At 45.2% G+C, this 19,591-nt stretch overlaps 1 protein-coding gene across 1 annotated transcript in view; it reads left to right on the forward strand.

Moving 5' to 3' along the window:
• LOC104162428 (CUB and sushi domain-containing protein 2-like) overlaps nucleotides 1-19,591 on the forward strand; it is a gene marked incomplete at its 5' end in the record, with an annotated part of 281,493 nt that overhangs the window by 149,269 nt on the left and 112,633 nt on the right. The window contains 3 exon segments of the mRNA XM_009701143.1: nucleotides 3,501-3,683; nucleotides 15,449-15,775; nucleotides 18,042-18,224. Of these exon segments, the coding sequence (XP_009699445.1) occupies nucleotides 3,501-3,683; nucleotides 15,449-15,775; nucleotides 18,042-18,224 (693 nt within the window).

Genomic DNA, 19,591 nt, shown 5'->3' on the forward strand with positions numbered 1-19,591 from the left:
GACGTGGAGGCTTTTAGCTTATGATGTGTTGACCTGGGCTGCTCTCAGGGTCACGTTACTTGAATTTAAGTCTTGTATAAACCTTAGCGGAGTGATTTGATGTTACGCCGCAGGGTTCTAATGAACCTGCTAGATTCAGTTCCTGCATTTGTCCTGCAGTGGTGGTTTTAGGTGGGAGGGATGTGGCAAAGATATGCAGAAAGGGCCTTTCCTTCTTGGTTTATCCCCTCCTCCCCATCGGGTTTCCTCTTTAGATCCTTTTTTCCTCATTGTTGGAATGCACAAAAAGAACTAGGCAATAGAAACACCGCAGTCCTTGCTTCTTCAGATACATGCCGAACACTAGTAACTTTCATTAGTTTAAGGAAAGTTAATATACGTATGAAATAATGTGTGTGAGGTGAAGTATTTTCTTGAGGGTTTTTTCTGACTAGGGGTAACATCTGCGTAATTCCCTGAGGCATGACCTCTAAGTGCTCACAAATCCCACATAGATATTTTTTATGTAGATATTTTTTCCAGAAACTGGAGTTTTGCTAGTGTAGTGCTTGCAGCTCCAAAATCCTTGTTCTCCTCCAGAACTGAGTCAGGCAGGAGCAGAAGTTCCCACGGAACCACAGGAGAAGCGTGGCCTAAATTTTGGGTGCCTGCGGTGTTTCGGTGCAGCTGTGAAGGAGCAGAGAGGTTCTCTCTCTCATTAGTCACTCTGGAAGTGTGGGCTGCCGCCTCTGCGCCGAGCGAAGGGACCCAGTTTCCCCACCCACCGCCAGAAGACAAACAGCATAAATAGCTGATGAAAAATTTCTGGTGAAACATTTTCTGTTAGAAAATGCTGTTTTGTCAAAATCCTATCTGCATGATATAATATTTGATGGAGAAGTTTTGAAAGATTCATGTCAACTTGTTTCAATTAAATAATGTCAAAACACTTGATTTAGGTGTTCTTGTTTAGTTTTGACTTTTATTATTCTAATGTGGAAGTGATTTTACTTCAACATTCATCAGGAGAAATGTTTCAATCTTATTGAAGTAACATGTTTTGATACTGCTGAATTACTCATTTTTGAAATTTCTGCCCTGCTAAATATTGTATGAATTTTACTGTGTATGAAAAGAAATGTGGGAACCAGGGGATTTTCTCAGGACAGAAATTCTGTTTTCTGACCTCTCTAGTGTAGTAAAATGTGCTGGCTTTATTTGCCTGCTGCTAGCTAGGAGATCATGTGCACAGCAGAAAACGTGGGCTCTAATCCCCCATTTCTCTCCCATTCTTAAACCTGGGATTTCACTGTCTGTAGCGATGTTCCAGCTGGGCTCATGCGGGGTGATGGAAAAGGACTTCGTGAGCCCGGAGGGGAGCAGAGTGGGCAATCAGTGCCTCGAGAGCTCCGTCTTACCTCTGTTCTTTCTCAGCAGAGAGTCAAAAGGGGCTGATTTTTCTTTGCTTGCCTGCGGTCGAGTATCTGGTAGCCTGAGCATGTCCTCGTTTTACAAAAGCAATGGATATGCTGAACATTTGTAGCTCCCTTTGCCTTCTGCAGTAGCTGGAGCTGCTCCGCGCGTCGATCTGCAGCCCCTCGGTGGAGTTCCCAGAGCCACGGGTGCGTGCGAAGGGAAGCCCTTCAGGTTGGCGATGCAGTCTTAGCCTTGCTGAACCTAATGGCGAAACTCCGTGGGCTTTAGGAGGACAGGGCTCCCTCTCGAGCCGGGTGTGGGCAGGAATACGTTGCCTGTCTCTGTGTTAGAGTTTTGTTGCTTCTCAGTAGAAGAGTGAGCCTCTGAATGTAGAGGAGCAGCCTGAGAAGTGATGGCACTTCTGCTCCCCATGGCCCTGTCAGTGGCAGGGACAAAGTGGGCTGGGAGATGACTTAATACTTTGTTCGTTGTTTTAAGAGATGGCTGGAGTGACGTACGTTAGCTTCCATCTCGTTCTGACCAAATGTCAGCAACCAGAGCGGTACCGGGACGTTCAGCGTTTCCTTCCCCAGGGCACCCAACGCTGCAGGCTTCAGTGGTGGCAGGAGCTGGAGACGCTGGGTGAAGGGCACGCTGCGGGACAGCTCGCCGTCGGTGTTATTTGCCAATACTGTATTTCAAGACCTCAAGATGTGGGAAGGGAAGGAAAGGAATACCAAAAATGTAATTTTGAAAGGCTGCTGACTTGTAGCAGGAAGCGTTATCAGTCTCTGTCAAGACACAATGGTACATGCCTAAAATGTGCCTGCTGCCCTTTGATCTTATTTCTATTTGATGAGTTTTAAAGCTGAATTTTCTTTTCATGATTTGCACTATTTGTCTTCTGCTGTTATTTTGGGTTTTTTTCTTTGGAGAGTAATGTACAGTTCAGTGCTGCATTAATATCTGAACTGTTTTAATTTTTGTCCCTTATATGCAAGTACAAATCTTAAACATTTAGATTTTCAAAGTCTGCAGGAAGATACTCAAATTCTGGCAAACTGTTTTCGCTGACAGGCAAAAACAGAAACCTATTTCGTGAAAACTTTAATATTCATATATGTTAAATTATTTTGGGGCTGCTTCATTACCTGGCAGTGACTTTTTAGTTCAAGATAGATACAGCAGTAACAGAAGCTGGGTGCCTTGTTGTGACTTCTATTCAAAATACACCTGTATCTAAGTTGCCTGAAGTCAGAATAATAATGAGGTGCTTGTTGTTATTCAAACCGAATTGGAATATTAGATGGAGTAATGCAAATCTTGGATTATGTGATTTTCCTCTATAAAGAAAATGTCATAAAAGAAGTTTCCAATTTGGTTTAAGAAATTGAAAATGGGGAGAAAAGACAGCAAGGCTGATCATAGATGATGGGGATGAAAACTAGAGAACATGGAAGACGAGATGAATGTGAAGCAGATAAATAACGTGGGAGCACTGAGGAGGCTGTAAAGGAATCAAGTTTTGTAGCTAAGAGTGATACAGAGCAGGGGGCCCTTTTGAAATGAAATTGTACAGAGCAGAAGATAACAGAAAATTGCGTCTGTGGTTTATTTGAAGTCAAAATACATGCGCGGGAAGAGATTAACTCTGTTTCTGTGCAGTGAGGTGTCAGCTGTCTGCTTCGGGACCACACGCGGGAATGGAAATGGGGGTAGGGAGGGAAGGAGAGACAGCAGACGTGGCAACGCGGCAGAGACACCCCACCTGCATCCTCTCTGCCAAAGGAGTTGAAGGTCTGGTCCCATTTAGTGAGACGTGGTGATTAATTGACAGATGAGGAAGCAGTTAGGAGAGGTTGTTAAGAGGGCCTTTTGGCGACAGTGGTGACGTTTATGTGTTACGACAGAGATCCCGACTGCGTTCTGTGCCGCTGCTGACCCCCTCCCACGTGAGACGGTGCGGAGGGGACCGGTGCTCCCGCGGGGATGTGATGTCTTTGCCGAGCGCTGATGAGCGGCACGCAGCGCGGATGTATGGCAGGTATTGCACCAGCTCGGTGTCAGAGCCTTCCCCCACACAACTTGTGTTTTCTTTTTTTCAGAGATTGACCAGGGGAGCTGCGGTGATCCTGGGATCCCAGCCTACGGCAGGAGAGAAGGATCCACGTTTCGGCATGGGGACAGTTTGAAGTTTGAGTGCCAGCCTGCCTTTGAGTTGAAGGGACAGAAAACAATTACCTGCCAAAAGAGTAGCCAGTGGTCTGCTCAGAAACCAGTTTGTGTTTGTAAGTCAGTGAGGAGACGACTCTGAAATATCGTCATTGTGTGGTGAGGTGGTGGTGTAAACAGTATGTTTGTGCTCTGTGCTTGGTACCCGGGATAGGGCAAGCGCTCGTGGCGGCAGGGATGGCACCAAGCTGCAGCTTCGCTTAACTGAAGCCGTGGGGAGAGTTTAGTTTGGCTCTTCGCTCGGCAGAGGAGGGATGTGCAGCGGGGACCAGCATCCAGAAGGAGATTTGGGCTTGTGCTGGGGCCGTGTGCTCTCTCTGCTCTGCCCCTCTGCCCTTCTGGCGTTCTGGTTCAGATCCCTTCTGGAGAGAAAGTAGGGCTTTGGTGTCCAAGACAGGAGGCGTGGGCACAGACACACACACAAAAACCCAGTAATTTAAAACTTGTTTCTATTTCTGGCCATTTAATTTTCCTTCATTATCTGACAATATTCGGGCTCCCTGCTGCTGGACTTCAATTTTTAATTTGTTGCATGAGTTCTCAGCAGAAGTAGGATATTATGCTCTCAGTAGTGACTAAGGATAAAATTTTCAGATGTAAATGGAAGTTACATGCACAGTCCTCACTGGGTTTTAATGGTCTCACTGTCCTTTGAAGATGCATTGGGCAATCTGCTTTATTATATTGACTGAACCTTCACTCAGAAATGGTATTGTATTTGGACATTGCCAAAACTCACAAAAGTACCTATGTTTTCCCCGATTGGTGACAAGCAAACTCTTCTTTTTGTCTCATCTCTGCTTAGTTGGGTATGTTAAAGTCTGTGCCTTTGAACAGAACTACGGTGTAGGGGAGCAAGACTGAACCTAACAAAAAAATAGGAAAGGAAAACTGGGTTGAGCAACAGACAGGATGAAAGCGTGGGAAAAATGGATAGAGAGAAAGCAGAAATGTTAATTTTTAGAAGTGTGTATTCACTATGCAGATAAATAGATATGCTGGTGTTGGATACTCCAGTACAAGATGCGCATTTGTAGTGTGGTGGGAGTTGATCTGTACCGAAGAGGTGACACAGCCGGGGGAGGGAGCAAACCTCGTTACTTCAGAGCTGGATCTGGGTTCTTCAGGAGCTGTGGGCGAAGCAGGGCCTTTAGTGTCCCTATGCTCGTGATTTATGGAAGAACGTGGGAAACCTGTTTTTTCAAGTAAATGCCTTTCTTTTCAAACACTAATTTAAGCTCTGAGTGGTTGACAGCATCTGTCTGGGGAAAGGAAGCAATTACTTGGTGAGTTTTGCCTTTTCCAGGTGCTATGACTCCCTCCCTACTTGGTGTTCTCTGTAAGCAAATCAGCTAAAGATGGTTATGAGGAAAATGGAGTTTTCCTGGTTATCTTTGAAGTGGGAAATGTTGGACTGTTTCTGCGCTTAGTGTCAGAAGTTGGGATGGGGTTTTTTTGTTTCCTAGAAGATCAGATTAATTTGAACAGTTAATGGTATGGTTTGAGGTTCTTGCTAATAGTTTGCAGTGAGGCTAAACCTGTAGTTTGTACCCGGTATGAGGGGATTGGATCATAGTGGTATAGAAGGGAGACCTTCCAGATTATGTTTTTTGTAGGTGGATACTGAACAGGGACATCCAAATCAAGCCCCAATCAGCAGTCCATGCAAAGCATAGCACAGGCATGAATCTTTTAGTTAAAATATTTCTGTTCTGTTCTCTGTGGCCCTCCGGCTTTGGATATTTATGAATCAACAAGGTAACATGTAAGTAGTGGAAAAAGTATTTCATAGCCCTCTCTACGCCTTTATTCTAGACAGCATCATGTTAGTGTGCATGAATCAGAAGAGGTTACATGACAAAATGTGTAACCCGGCATGAAATCTGTAGTGGGATTAGTAACAGTTCTCTGTAAATGTTGGGAGACCATTAAATGTATTGGGCACGAGGTGGGAAAATAAGGTAACCTGATTTATGTGCTGCTAGTTGGAATATGCAAACAATTCAGTGCTTCTGATTGTGGCCGCAAATGCGTGACAAATGCAGACGGAGATTAAACAGCGCGCTACGGTGCATCCTGCTGTCTCAAGCAAATGATTTATAAGCAGACAGAATTTATTGTGGAGAACTCATTTCCTGGGGCTTCGATGACGAAGCAACACAAACCATTTAAGTAATGCATCTGCTTATTGCAAGGGGTTCTTAATTCGTGACTGTCTGTGCCTTCATGATAACAGACCTTCCATCTTCATCCTCTTTGTTGTCATTGCATCCCTTAAACGTCCAGGGTGAGCACATAGGGCACCTGAGAAACTTTGCAAGACCTTCTTAGTGCGTGTCTTCTGCAAACCCCTTACTCAGCAAGGTATCCCTGGCCTTGCTGTGTAAGTTCTGGTTACCTCCGATGAGCCAAGGTGCCTGAAACAACGCTGCTGGAGCCTGGGAACCTGTAGTGCTGTAGCTGGGTGGGGTAGCACAGTCATCTCTCTGCTCTGAGCTTCCGCTCCACTTTTGTGTGATGTGGGGGTCTGGGTATCAGTGAGGACTGGCCGCTGAAGACCTCTCTTTCTGCCTATCCTGCAGCACCTCATAATACTCGAATCAGCTTTGTAGTTGCTGTTGTTCGCTCTGACATTTTCATTTTCAAAGGTACAGAACTGTGGTATCTGTCAAAGGCTAAGGCAGTTCTCATAACCCAGGATAACCCGAGCGGCTGCTTCCTACGGAGCTGTGTTCAGTTGTTCTTGAAGTCTGGAAAGACAGCCAAATGGGCTTAGGAGATGTCATGTGGATAAATGTTACCTAAGGAAAACCATCGTGCTGCTTAGATGAAGTTTGTGCTCCAGTGGTAGGAACTTATAAGGGGTATAATATTCAAGCTGAAATCTACGGTTACCTATGACTGAGGAGATTATTAAGCTTACAAATGGGGAACCAGCCCGTAATTACAGCTATAATGGGAAGCCAGTGAGTTGTTCAGTTACTGCAGTGAGAATGAGGATGAAAGTCTGGATAGACGTAGTTCAGGGAGCAGGGCCTTTTAGTAGCACCGTAACTTTCAAATACATGGTTGGAATTAATGTTTAAACATGCTCATAGATAGTAGGGAAAAACTCATTGTCTGATTTTTATGTGAACTGTTGCAGCGGAAGGCCTTGCTACAAAACATTTTCTCTGACCAGAATTTGTTTCACAAGGTTTATGTTTCCTTACCAAGGAAAGGAAGAGCTGACGTCCCCTCTCCAGGGGGATAGTGCTCTTGGAGAGGTTCCGCAGCAGTTCAGTAAGTCTTACAAGGTCCTTTGCTATTCTTCTCCAGCAGCTCCCCTTCCCTTCCCTTCCCTCCTCCTCCTCCTCCTGCCGGCAGCCCTGCCCTGTGGGCCCGTGACCTACAACTCCCGAGTTCTCAGTCCTGCACCTTTAGCTGAGTGGTTGACTTGCGCCGAGCAGTGCCGTCATTTTATGTGATCGATAATTATGGCATAAACTGTCATGACGATATATGTCATTTGTAACCGTCTCACTGAATAAAGGCAAAGTTTTTGCCTTGTTTTAACTATCCTCTGCACATTGCTCTGGGAGAGTAATTTTTGAAAACAACTTGTTTTCTGATACAAATTTAGTTCCTTGATCTCAGACTTGCAAAATTCAAGTTTTCTGGACCCGTCGTGTGTTCTAAAGGTAAATAAAACAGTGAAATAAAGCAGCATGTACCTTCTGATTGCAACGCATCAAGCAAACCTGAGCGTGGAGGTTCCTGCACTGACCTGGGGGGTATTTGTTTGGCTTCACTTGACTGCATCTCCACAAAGGCTGGGGATAAATACGTGCGTGCGCGTGTGTATGTATATATGCGTATGTTTAAATGGAGGGGCCGTAATTTGAGTTGTGCTGTTTTGGAGTGTTTCTAGAGGACTCCTGGCACTTCGTGTCTGTTGATCTGATAGTCATCACAGGGGTCTTGGTCTTGCTCTGGTCTTGCCGTAGGTTCTTCATTAGTTTCCAATGACTTTCTTCTTGTTGTGTTATTGTAAACTCTCTTTGTACTATAGACCTGCTTAGAGCAGTAGCCATGCATAATATTCCTCTGAACAGAGCGGAAAGCATTTCCCAAAGCGTTTCCAATTGAAATTACTTTAAATTGTGTGTTTTCTCTGGCTTTGGAGCTGATGTTACACTTTCTTCCCTTCTTGGTCACTTGAAAACCTCAACCACAGCCCATTTCTCCTCGCCAGTTTGCTCACGGTGACTGCGGCACACAGGAATGCCGGGGAAGAAGCAGCGCCGTGCTGGCTAATGCTGGAGATCTGTGCTCTCTTGCTCCGAATGGTGCTTTGACTCTCTCGGGCCAAACTGAGGACCAACAAAATCCTTTGCGTTGGCTCCAGCAGGAGGTCGGCACAGCCCCGGCGTACCGCACGAACACAGGCGTCCTCTTCAGAGGCATTATGATTTTGTGCATTTTCTCAGTCTTTTGAACATCTGATTTTTCTTTAATAGCAGTATAAAATCTCTCATCTTCTTAGTGGTAACTACTCCTTTTTTTTTCTTTGTTAATCCCATATTGACCTATTATACCTGCTGAATAATCTTGATTCCTCTCTGTAAAGATTGCAAAGTTTGGTTTTGAGCCGAGTGGCTAACCTTCTGTGTGCGCTGTCTGGTACCAACATTCAGGATTAGTAGCTGGAAATACAAAATGCAATAGATGTTTTTCCCAGCAACGTACTGAACAGAACCGTGTAATTTCATGTCACTTGACAAGGTTTTCATTTAGCTCTAAATTAAATTGTCAATTGGTCATTATTTTCTTTCTCTTTCTTTCTTCTCTTTGCTTCTTTTCCTGCCCACGATCCACAGCAACCTATGGAGCCTTCCCTATGAAGACTAATTTGGAGAAAAGTGTGTGTCTTAAGTTAGCAGTGATAAAAAGCATAGTTTGCCTTTTTAAAAAAATAATAGCTTTTTAATAGAGTAGTGGACCCTTGGAGCAGTCTACTGAAGGCAGTGGTGGGTTCTCTGTACCTAAACATTTATAAATTGAGACTGGCTCCCCCTTTCTGGAGATCTGTAGGAACTAGGAACTGTTTTATAGTCTGTATTAAGGAGGTGGATGGTTAAAATGATCAGAATGGTCCTTTATTGTCCAATAATTCTTTAACTGGAAATTGCAGAAAATTTTCTTTTAAAGGAATTGATACTTTTTTCATTATAAGGGAGTATTTTTATTTCCAAGCTGTTTTGCAGTGTGGCGTTTTTTATTTTTTGATTGATGCTTTTCTGAAGCGTCCTGATATGATTTTCCTGATGTAATGGCAGAGACACAGTCTTAATTGTCTCTGCCAGACAAGTTGGGAGCGGGAACTGGTAACTAACCTTAACCTACCAAAAGACATCGGCTCTGCCCGCTGCAAAGCAGCCGCTCGCATCCTGGGCTTGTGCAGCTGAAAGCCTGCCCAGAAACGGGCTCGTTGCCTGCTGAGGCCACTTCCAGGGCTTCGATGGCTTCTGTGTTTGTGCAGCAGATGTGTGTCCTTCAGGACCCATTAACACCTTCTGCTTGCCCTTGACCTGAGCTGGGTTCAGAGCAGCAAATCGGTGCTGAAATGTTCCTTATCTTCAGCCTGTTCCCCTGAGCCACCGAGATCCAGTCTTTCTCTGGCAGTAAGGGAGGCAAATTAAGTGAAGGCAGGATTACCATGATCTCTATATACATATGGGATTTGTAGCTTTTGTTAACAACCTTGTTTCACGGCTGCAGCCATGTAAGACCATTCCCTGCTTAATTTTAAGCAGGGCACTTTCCCTCAAAGCCCTTGTTCTGCATTGCAGCCCTAGTTTATCAAAGCACTGAGATTTAAATGTTTGCTTAAGTAGACATACATGCTTAAGTGCTTTGCTAGGCAGGAATGAACTTAAGCACCTTCTTAATGACAATTAATTGGGTTGTAATTGTCCCTCACGAACTCCCACGGCGTTTTTTTGGTGTGACCTATATGAAAATTTTCCATTTCCTTTTCTGTGACTTTAAAAGAGGGCTGCCTAACCAGTCCCTTCTGCTCTTCCTTGGGAGTTGTCTCAGATAAGCTGCACATCTTCCAGCCTGCCACTTGTCAAGTGAGTTGCAGTGTTCCTTGGTGTCTGTGTCTAAGGAAAGCTGACGTCCACCTGGGTCAACCCAGAGCCTATTTTCTCCTCAAAGTTACTTGGTTGGTGAGTTCTATCTAGCAGTTGTAGAGCCAGAAGAGCGAGCCTCCTGCTGTGAGCTGCTGCTCCGTGTGTCCTCTTGGTTTCAAAGAAAGCGTTAGGGGCTTGGGGTCCTTGTGCAGTCAGCCTGGTTCAGCGAGAAGGTTGCAGTGATAAGGGCAGAGGGGGCAAGAGGAGGTGGTGGTGATCCAGCAGATACGGCCAGCTCTCGCCTCCTCGGCAGGGATGCTCCTGGTGCAGAGAGAGCCTGCACGTGGGCAGAGTGGGAGCGGAGGACTTCACCGTGGTGTCAGGCCACGTCGCCGTGCACGCAACTCGCCAGCAGCGCTCCCAGCTGCTCTCTCGGTGCTCATCAGGAGGATGCAGTTTATTGGATTGTCTCCATGCTTGTTATTTTACTGATTGAATCAGTTGAACTGTTACCCTGATAGGGTTTCATGCCGCTATAAATGAGCTGTCCTGTGCCAAGGCATCTGCCCATGTTCCTGACAGCAATTGCTCTGCATGATGGGTTGCTTCTCTTTACATGAGTCTGAGTCTGAAATGACAGTGGTTTTATCCGGCGAGTAGGTTGTCTCTGTCCCCTTCCTCTATCTCTGTATCCAGAAAACAGGAATGTGGTGTGTGCTATGTTGCTGTCTTCGTTCTGGTCTGCAGAGAAGTTCCCTTATGGCTGCTTTATTTTACTTTAATGCTTTACATGTGGGGTTGGTGTTTCAGAAAGCTGCAGTGGGACTTCTCCAATTTGCAGGTGGAGTCAATGTGTGTAAGTTTATCTTTAAGGCTCTTTCTGTTGCTCCCCACGAGCAGCTTCACATGTGGCTGAACCTGCCCACCCACCCTCTGCTGCGCTTCATCACTGGTGTGCAGCTGCCGTCACCCCGTTTGCAGTTACACGCTTCAGGGGTGCCCGACCCTTCCTGGTGTTACAGCAGTCATCCTTCAGGCACTCGGTGTGCTGAGACCGTGGGACTGCGTGGGGAGAGAGTCGAGTCCCAGCCTGTTCCATGAACAGCTTCCAGCCTGCAGGAGACGAATGTGTTGCAGCAGTTGGCAGACAGCTCCGAGCGCTGCAGCAGAGGAAGGATGCTCTGCTAAACCGCGAAGGAGCAAAGCGGGAAAGGTACATAGCAAGACCAAAAGCCCACTAGACTGCTTTGGAGCCTTTGCCAAAAAGTGGTGATTAAACTTCTGTCTTCTTGTGGACACTGCCACCAATTCCCAAGAGAGACTGCAGGGAGGGGGAGTTCTGTTTAAAATAAACAGGCACATGGGAAAGGAGCTTGTCTTCATGGAGAAGCCTTGAAGCACCTCCTGAATAACAGATGGCTGCAGAAAGCCTGGCGGACAAGCAGCCTGACACTGGCCTACTGGGGATCGGCATCTTCCAGTAAGTTTAAGAAACTTCTCTTATTCCCAGTAACCCTATCACTGTTCCTGTTTTGAATGGGTAGAAATGAAACCTGCTTTGGTATCGTGCTCTTCTGTGTGCAGAGGGGCTCCTGTACAGTCTGATTTAAGTTCACTGTTGACACTTTCCTCAAGATCTAGTACCTAAAACCTGCCTATTTTTCATTCTTCTTAACATACCTGCTCTCCCACCCCTGGTCAGCTGCATGCTGGCAGTGACAACTACTCCATCAGAGTAAGCTGAAGAGTTTGTTGCTCTGAAATAAAAAAAGTTCTCCCAGTTAATACTTGCTCTAGACTCCTTTCCCTCACCTCCCACTTGCCGGGTTGGTGCCTCAGGGTTTAAAGAAGGAAAATGCATTGTGATGCAGATGTGTTTATTGAAACAGCAGATACAGAAAGAGGAAAATACAAAATGTAAAGCACTTTGCTTCGCAGCGTGAACAGTGCCCTGAGCTTCTAGCACTGTTAGCTATTCAGGATGTCTGCTTCCCCGAGTGAGGCATGCCGGTTATTAACCAGGCTCCTGCTGAGGTCCTGTTTTTCCAGTCCATCACCAAACTATGCCTAGAGGAGGGATCTTCTTAAAAAGGAAAGGTAAGGCAGAAAATCCATTACTGTCTTCAAGCTTTCTCACAAGTGGTCAGAGTCTGTGGGAATCATGTCTAAAAGCTGAGAGAGAAGTCAGGATTTTTTTTATTGTTTCCATGGAGACTGAAATTATTACAGTGACTCGCTGCTTGGTTTTCAGCTCCTGAACCCGGCGCCTTTCTCGTTCCCATGCATTGCAGGTGTGCCCTCTCCGTGGGACCAGCCCTGGGTTCTCATTCCGGGATGAGCAGAGATGGAGTGTCTGGGGCCACCAGGCACGCCGCGCAGGAGAAGAGAGACGGTCTGTGAGGAGGCAGAATCTTTTGAAGGTGGAAGAAAAGGGAAGCAAGTTGTGCTTAGACTGACCAGACAAATGCAGAAATGGCTCCCGGCTGAAGGGCAGAAACAAGCAGCTGTACTGGTGAATCACTGTCAGGTGCCTCCGTGTTCAGCTTGGCCGTGAGCATCGCACACTGGGACCGTGAGGCAGTGCCCTCGTGCCACAGCCATGTGTCCCACTCGACTTTCTAAGACAGGAAGCAATGAGCTGTTTCTTCACTGTTTTACTGCTCTAAATGAAGGCAGAATCTTGATAATGTTTGTGATGACTTGAATAAATGCCTTGTACTCATTCGTTGGTGATATGGGTCTCACTGGCTTTGGTAGGTACTCTGTTCCTACTGAGCTCTGCTGTGATTTATTCTGTTATGTTAAATAAAGGGATTTTTCTTACTGCTTTTGCAGTAGTTGATCAGTAATAGTAATTATTGACAAAGATCAGTATAGGCTTATAAATTTGAACCTATGCTATGCACATAATGAAATGTCCTCTCATAACATTTAAGAACAATGATAATAAATATTAATTTCGATGTCTTAGCTGAAGGCCTCCGAGTCACAAATATTGCTAACTCGGCGATCCCAACGGACAGGCTGCGGGCAGCGGGGCTGACCTCTGTCTGTCCGTCATGTTTGGAATGACTGCTCGCTCCTCGGGGCCACTTTGTTCCTGACTCTGTGGATGCACAAAACAGCACGAGACAGGTAGCAGTCGGCTGTCTTCTGCCTTTCTTGGGTGCTCTCGTCTGCATTCTGATAGCATCTTTCACTGTCTCTGACGTTGTTACACAGCTGCTGCTTTTATCTGAGTGTCCAGCAAAGCACTTCTGAGAAGGCAGAGGGGCTGACGTGGATCCCAGTGCAACCCCAGACCAAACCCCCCCCTTTCATGCTGAAGAAAAACCTCTGCTGCTTAAAAAGATAATCGCCGTATCACAGACACCATGATCTTGTCAGAGAACCTTCTGGATCAGTTGTCGCTGCCTGGCTTGGATGTGATGCTCTGGGAGGCGAAGCCGAGCTCCCCGCCGCACCGAGGAGAGCTGGTGCCTTGCCGTGGGCGTGGGACCTGGATGCGTGGGGCAGTGGCCTTTGTCCTGCAGCTCAGCACTCTCCTACACTTGTTCTTTTATGGAAAATCAAAATTGTCATTTAATTCCCTGCAGTGGAGACTTTTAAGGTTTTTTTTTATCTGTTACTTTTTAATCTGTCACTTTGTTTTATCTAGCAAAGGTTAATTTTATATTCTTCCCTCACTCTGCTGTTCTTTCTTCTGTCAGCGAGTTCTTCGCTGTTGTTTTCTGAAAGGAGCCACCAGCGCTGTGCCGTAATAGCTGCGCTGGCAACTGGACCTCTTTTGCTGGCTGTGATACTGTGTCCTGTCTGAATGCTAATTTACCACTTTGGATTTAAAAATTTATAGGAGATACCTAGCTCCTGTGAGGGGTTCCTACCACTAAGATGTTTCTCTGTGTGCAAATGCATTTATTTTCAATAACTATTCCTAGGCAGATTACACCAAGCTTATGCTGACAGAAGTATTTGACAGCATCCCTTGCTGTTTCAGCTTCTAGTAAGGAGCCAAAATCCTGAGGATATTTTGCAGTTTGTTTTCTCTTTAATCTGTTCTCTTTGTTGCTGAGAGCAGGAAATAGATTGTGTAGCTCTTAGCCTTGATAACGTCATGGTAAAGCCCATCTTACTTGATCTGAAACCATTAAGCATTGAAGGAAGACAGAAGGAAAATAACAGAGGGAGGGTGAGCATTGAACCAAATAATCGTATAAATGCCAGGCTGAAACCAGTCTCATCTTCTGCACAATGTCCTTTTCCCAGGAATTAGAGAGATGTATGTTCCAAGTAATGGATTTTACCAAGGGTGGTGGTGGGCAAAAAGATGAGTAAAGCATGCATACATAAAGTATCACAAACATGGGGTAGGTACCACTTAAAAGGCAGCCTTGCTTTTACAAATCAATGGACCTTGTCAGCTGAAATACAGTATATATTGAAAACCCTTGAGAGCTAAAGATTTTTCTTCATATGCACTCTTCCCCTCAACTTCATTTTAAGACTGGTTTTAATTATTTTCCTGGGAATGGCAGTCTAGTTTGATGCCTCTTTTTGGTAACATGCTAGCCCAGCAGAAGTCAGTGATTTATTTGTAATGGGAAGGGGAGCTTCCCCCACACCTGGGCTGCAGATTGCCGCCTGCCAGCGCTTGCCCCTGACTTGTCCCAAGCCCCCGGCACTTGGGGGAACCTCGGGAAGGTTCTTGGGCTCTTCCTTGCCCAGTGCGGGGAAGTCACTACCAGAACCAAACATTTTTCAGTGCTCATTTGGCACGAGTCTAAACAGCTGCCCAAGGAGATAGACAAAGGCAAATTGACTCACAGCTCCTGCTCAAAAGAGCTGACAATTTATTGTTGTGTTGTACAAATATTTAGTACAGGATGGGGCTGACCTGAATGCGAGGAGTTTGTCTAAGTGCGGTGAGATTGTCTGGGCACGGTTACATCTGTTGAGGAGCATGGGTGAAAAATTGCATTTAGCAAACAAAGGTAAACTAAAAGTGCAGATTTTTAAACAACTCTCAAAGTCTGCACTGCACTCAGAGATGTATCTGCAGTTTACCCAGCACTTCAGGCTACAAAGCTGGGGTAGGGATGGCAGCAGAGGAGCCTGGAGGTCTAGGGGGGGGTAGCAGCCGAGCTGATTCCTTGCCTCGGGTTTTGTAGGTTGTGCCGAGTTGTGGCCACAACAGAAGACATTGCTACAAAGCTTAACTCGTTTAATGCTAATTTTATTTTGCACTAGCTGTAGTCACACATTTGATTCTTGTGTAGGGTTTCTCTCGGGGATATGCAGGAGAATTCACCTGCAAAATACCAAATCCCCAGCTGGCTGAGAGACATTTTCTTCCTGCGGTAAAAGGAACCCGTGCTCCGCCGTGCGTGGCACAAAGCCTTCACAAATGTCAGGAGGTGCGCTATTGGAAAAAGGGACGGTACTGTGCTAGGCTGGAAAATTGCAGATCAACCAAAACCAGGACTGGAGACTACTTTGAAGTCACTTCTTCCCCATACAGATAAATCACTGACATCTAGCAGTGAATGGAGCACTGAGCCCTTCCTTTCTTTATCGGCTCTGAGGAGCAAAGCAGTTGGGAATTTGCAGGAATTGCCCAGCTCAGGGGATAAGGGGGAGGGGGAGACATGACAGAGCAGCTTGTAGAAGCGCTGTGCTGCATGATTGACGGCCATTTCTTATTGCAGTTTCCTGCTTTTTCAACTTCACCACCCCATCTGGGATTGTGCTGTCACCAAATTACCCTGAAGAATACGGAAGCAGCTTGCACTGTGTTTGGTTAATTATAGCTAAACCCGAGAGCCGAATTCACTTGGCTTTCAATGATTTTGATGTGGAGCCTCAGTTTGATTTCCTAGCGGTGAAGGATGGTGGGACTGCGGAATCTCCAGTGCTGGGCACCTTCTCAGGAAACCAGATCCCCTCCTCTCTGACCAGCAGCGGTCACGTAGCCAGGCTGGAGTTCCAGACCGACCACTCCATGGAGAAGAGAGGCTTCAACATCACCTTCACCAGTAAGTGCCCAGTCCTTCCTTCTGGTTTTCATTTCAGGCTCTAAATTCTTGTTGGAGACTAACGGGCAAGAGTTTGATCTCACTAAAATCATTGCGATTTTGGAGGAAAATTGGAGATTCCTTCAAGCTTGCGTTGGGTAATTGAGGATTAGCGTCAAACTTAGAGCTGATTGCACAAGTTCTTCCTGGCTGTGAAGTTTAAGTGTTGTCCAGCGGTGTGAAAGAGACAGTTTGGCCCTGGATTATCTGTCCGTGGAGCAGCCAGGGTTTTTGTTTTCCCGTCAGCCCGCAGCTTGCTGTGTTACGTGGGCTTTCTGCTCTCCCTCGCCGTGCCTCCATTCCGCTCACAGAGGTGAGGTGATGCTTTGTGGACAGCTTGATGCAGATCAGGAAGAACTATTAGATCTCAAATGGTTGTGTTTATCAGTCAATACTGTCACCATTTGCTGACACCTGAAAGCATGCAAGACTTTGAAGATAAAGGAAAACACATAGCAATGTCTTATATTATAAAGCTTTGAAACTTCCACAGGTATAGTTGACTTCACGTAAGTCCAGTTTTCAAATCTCAAATGAATGCTATAGTAATTTTATCCTGCTATTGTCCTATAATTTTCTAAAGAGCATTATTAAACCTATTCAGCAGAACTGATAAATGACTTTGTTATAATAGCCTTTAGTGGCACAGCTAAATTAATAGCCTTTCTAGCTATGATTACAAATCCCCTATTTAAAAAAAAAAAAACAAAAACCACAGAGGTCTTAGGAAACCATTTGCCACGCTGCAGCAGGCTGAAGACTCATCAGATGAAGTAGGTTGTGTGTGGTAGTATCACGTACCCAGGACTGAGTCCTCGATCCTGTGAGCGGGGAGACATCTCATCCAGAAGCGCTGGTGGTGCCCTCCGGTACGCAGCTCCGATACGTTACGTACCTGCGTTGGGAGTTGTGGCTGTCCCCTGAAGGAAGACATTTTTAAAGCAAATTTTTTGTTGTTGTAAGTGACTCTTAAGTACTCATGAGTTAATCTGTTCTGACTGCTCGAACTACTGGAAGGGAACTCCAGAGTCTTTCTCGGACACCTTGCCATCCTTCCCTTCAGTTTAGGTACGAGAGAGGAGACAACGTATTGCTACAAGGGACAGATACCAGAGCACAAGGAACAGATTCAGCCTGTGTTTCCCCCTTTAGCAGTGTGCGTAACAAGGTATTATAAGAGTAACAATGTTCTGTAAGAAATCTAGAACTCATCTCAATTCGGTCAAGTGCATTAAAGACAGTAAAAGCATGTGTGTGCAATTAATCTGGAGGCTTTAATGTTTAATATGCTGCTCATCTCCAAAGGCCACCTCCCAGCGTATGAAGATACAGTACATAATTATGCACTTAATGGGGAATTAAGGCTATAGACTTACTTTCACATTGGTCGGCTGACCTAACTTTTAACTGCTGGAAAAGGGCAGACCTTTAAACAGAGTTGTGTGTCTCTGCGATTCCACGTGCAGCTTAGCAACACCGAGAAAGGTAACTGCAGGGTGTCCTTCATTTCATCCTGATAACGATGACAAGCAAGGTTGGGGACTGTATGGCAGTCAGTCACAGAACATCCTGAGAGGACCCTTACTTTTTAACCACAGGGCCTTAAAGCTTTCCTTTTTTCTCATTAACAGTTAACTTATGTCCCCCCTCTATGCAGATGCGTGCACTGTGGTATTTTTAAAGTTTTTAAAAGTCTTCCTCTATTTTGAGTATTTTTGTATTTTTGTATGTGAAAGATGGCTAAGAAGATAATTTGGTTCTGCAGGCTCTTTTCGGGCCCCTGTTACTGCTGTATCTCAGCACCTCTTGGATGTAAATGGTTTTAATCTCATCCTTCCTCTCTCGGGCTGCACACGAACACTTGCAGTAGAGACAAGGAACAGAAAAATTTCAGTGACTTCAACTAGATGAAAAGTTGAACAGTGGGCACACACACTTGGGTGTCTTAGCAGTTTGGAGAAGAGCTGGTGACGTGATTTCTGCCGCAGGCTGACTCGTCCGTGTGGAACACGATAGCTCTGGTGGGCGAAATTCAAGTCCCTGCTGTTCGGTCTTCCCTGTGAGGAAGATCTACTGTCCAGGGGCAAGAATAAGTACTATTGTCTTCATAGAAAAGACATGAAAGTATTGTTTAATTCCTAAGCTTGTGGTCCAACACACTCATTTCTGAATTGGACAGAAGCGGGGGAAACAAGTTGCTCCCTATTCTCTTCTCTTTCACTCTTAGCGTTCAGGCATAACGAAGGCGTGCCTGTGAACGGAAAGCGATTCGGTGACAGCCTCCAGCTTGGCAGCTCGGTGTCCTTCCTTTGCGATGAGGGCTTCATTAGGACCCACGGCTCAGAAACCATCACCTGCATCTTGAAGGAAGGAAACGTGGTCTGGAACAATGCAGTGCTCAGATGTGAAGGTAAATTTTACCATCTTTCCTACTAGTCTGCGTGTGCAGCCTGGAGGGAGAATGATCCCTGTGTGTTTGCAGCCTTCTGGGGAAAAAGGGTAATAATTTTGTCTGTCAGGGTCCCAGCCGGATGACCCAGAGCAAAGCTATACAGTGCTGGCCTTGTGAAGGCCTTTTGCCATCATACGGGCAGAGCCATTTGTTGCTCAGAGCTGAAGGACTATTGGACTTCAGTTCTAACCCGCAACTTCTCGGTTACGGCCAGGATTTTACGTAGCTCTGGAAGGTGTTGTCTGCCTAGAAGAGTTTGCTTAGGAGGAGGTGCCAGTCCAGTAATCACAGAGCACTGATCTCCGTTTGTTTTCTAATTTTTTTGTGAAATGAATGATGGGGATTATTTTTCTTAACTCAGGTCTTTTTAGAACAGGTGTTTTTCTAATAACAATAATAAAAGGCTTTGATTTACTGATGATTAAAAGCTGCCCTGCTACTCTTGTCATGAAAGGAATTAAAGAACAGAGCATGGAAGATACATGGCAATATTTTTTTCTGCTTGGATTTTAGATACATGTAAAGTGTATAATATTTATATAATTAAAGAAGCAAAAGGTATAGATGTTTAGTGTGAAAAGTGAACTCATTGCTGCAGACATCTGCACGCACACACATACCTTTTGGTGTGTCTCTGACAGCGTGGTGCATCAGTCCTGTCTAATAGACTCTGATGGCCAAGGGCCAGAAACTTTGCATTTTTATGTCTTTGCCGTAACAGCTATGATAGGCAACCTAGAAATGAGGGAGATGGGTTGAATTAAAGGCTTTAATGCAGATTTCAAAGCTTTTTCCTAGTCCTTTAAAGCTTCTACTATGGAAAAGAGAAGTGAAGAAAGAGCTCGTTAAAAGTGAAGAGTCTTCCTTCTGCCCTCTGTTCTCAGGGAAGTGATGCCCTGCACTGGTGTTTGCAGCAATTTGAATAACAAGTACTGTGCTATTGAGAAATAGTACTGTAATATTGAGAAATAATTTCAGTAATTGGTCATGCATTGTTCAAGTGGATGAGCAGCAGAAATCGCCCAGTCTAGTCCGTTGTCTTTCAGATTGAAAGAAGGAGGTATCAGTTGTGTTCAATAACTTTTATGTGATAAGAAACGGGACTGGTTTTGTATTCTTGTATAATTTTTCTTTTGTAAGCAGCTGACAATAAAACAGCTGTAGGTTTGTTTCAGAGTTTCCATTACTTTCACAAGTACGAACCTTTAAGTTTATGCATCTGTAAGTGTAGAAGGGAAACATACATTAAGTAATACACTTTTAATCAACTTTTATCTTTGGAAGCTTTGATAACCTTATGGTATTAACTTGTGCTTTTTTTCTCT

This window comes from Cariama cristata, unplaced genomic scaffold (assembly GCF_000690535.1).
Source record: "Cariama cristata isolate BGI_N322 unplaced genomic scaffold, ASM69053v1 scaffold4885, whole genome shotgun sequence".
In the NCBI taxonomy this organism is placed as follows: domain Eukaryota; kingdom Metazoa; phylum Chordata; class Aves; order Cariamiformes; family Cariamidae; genus Cariama; species Cariama cristata.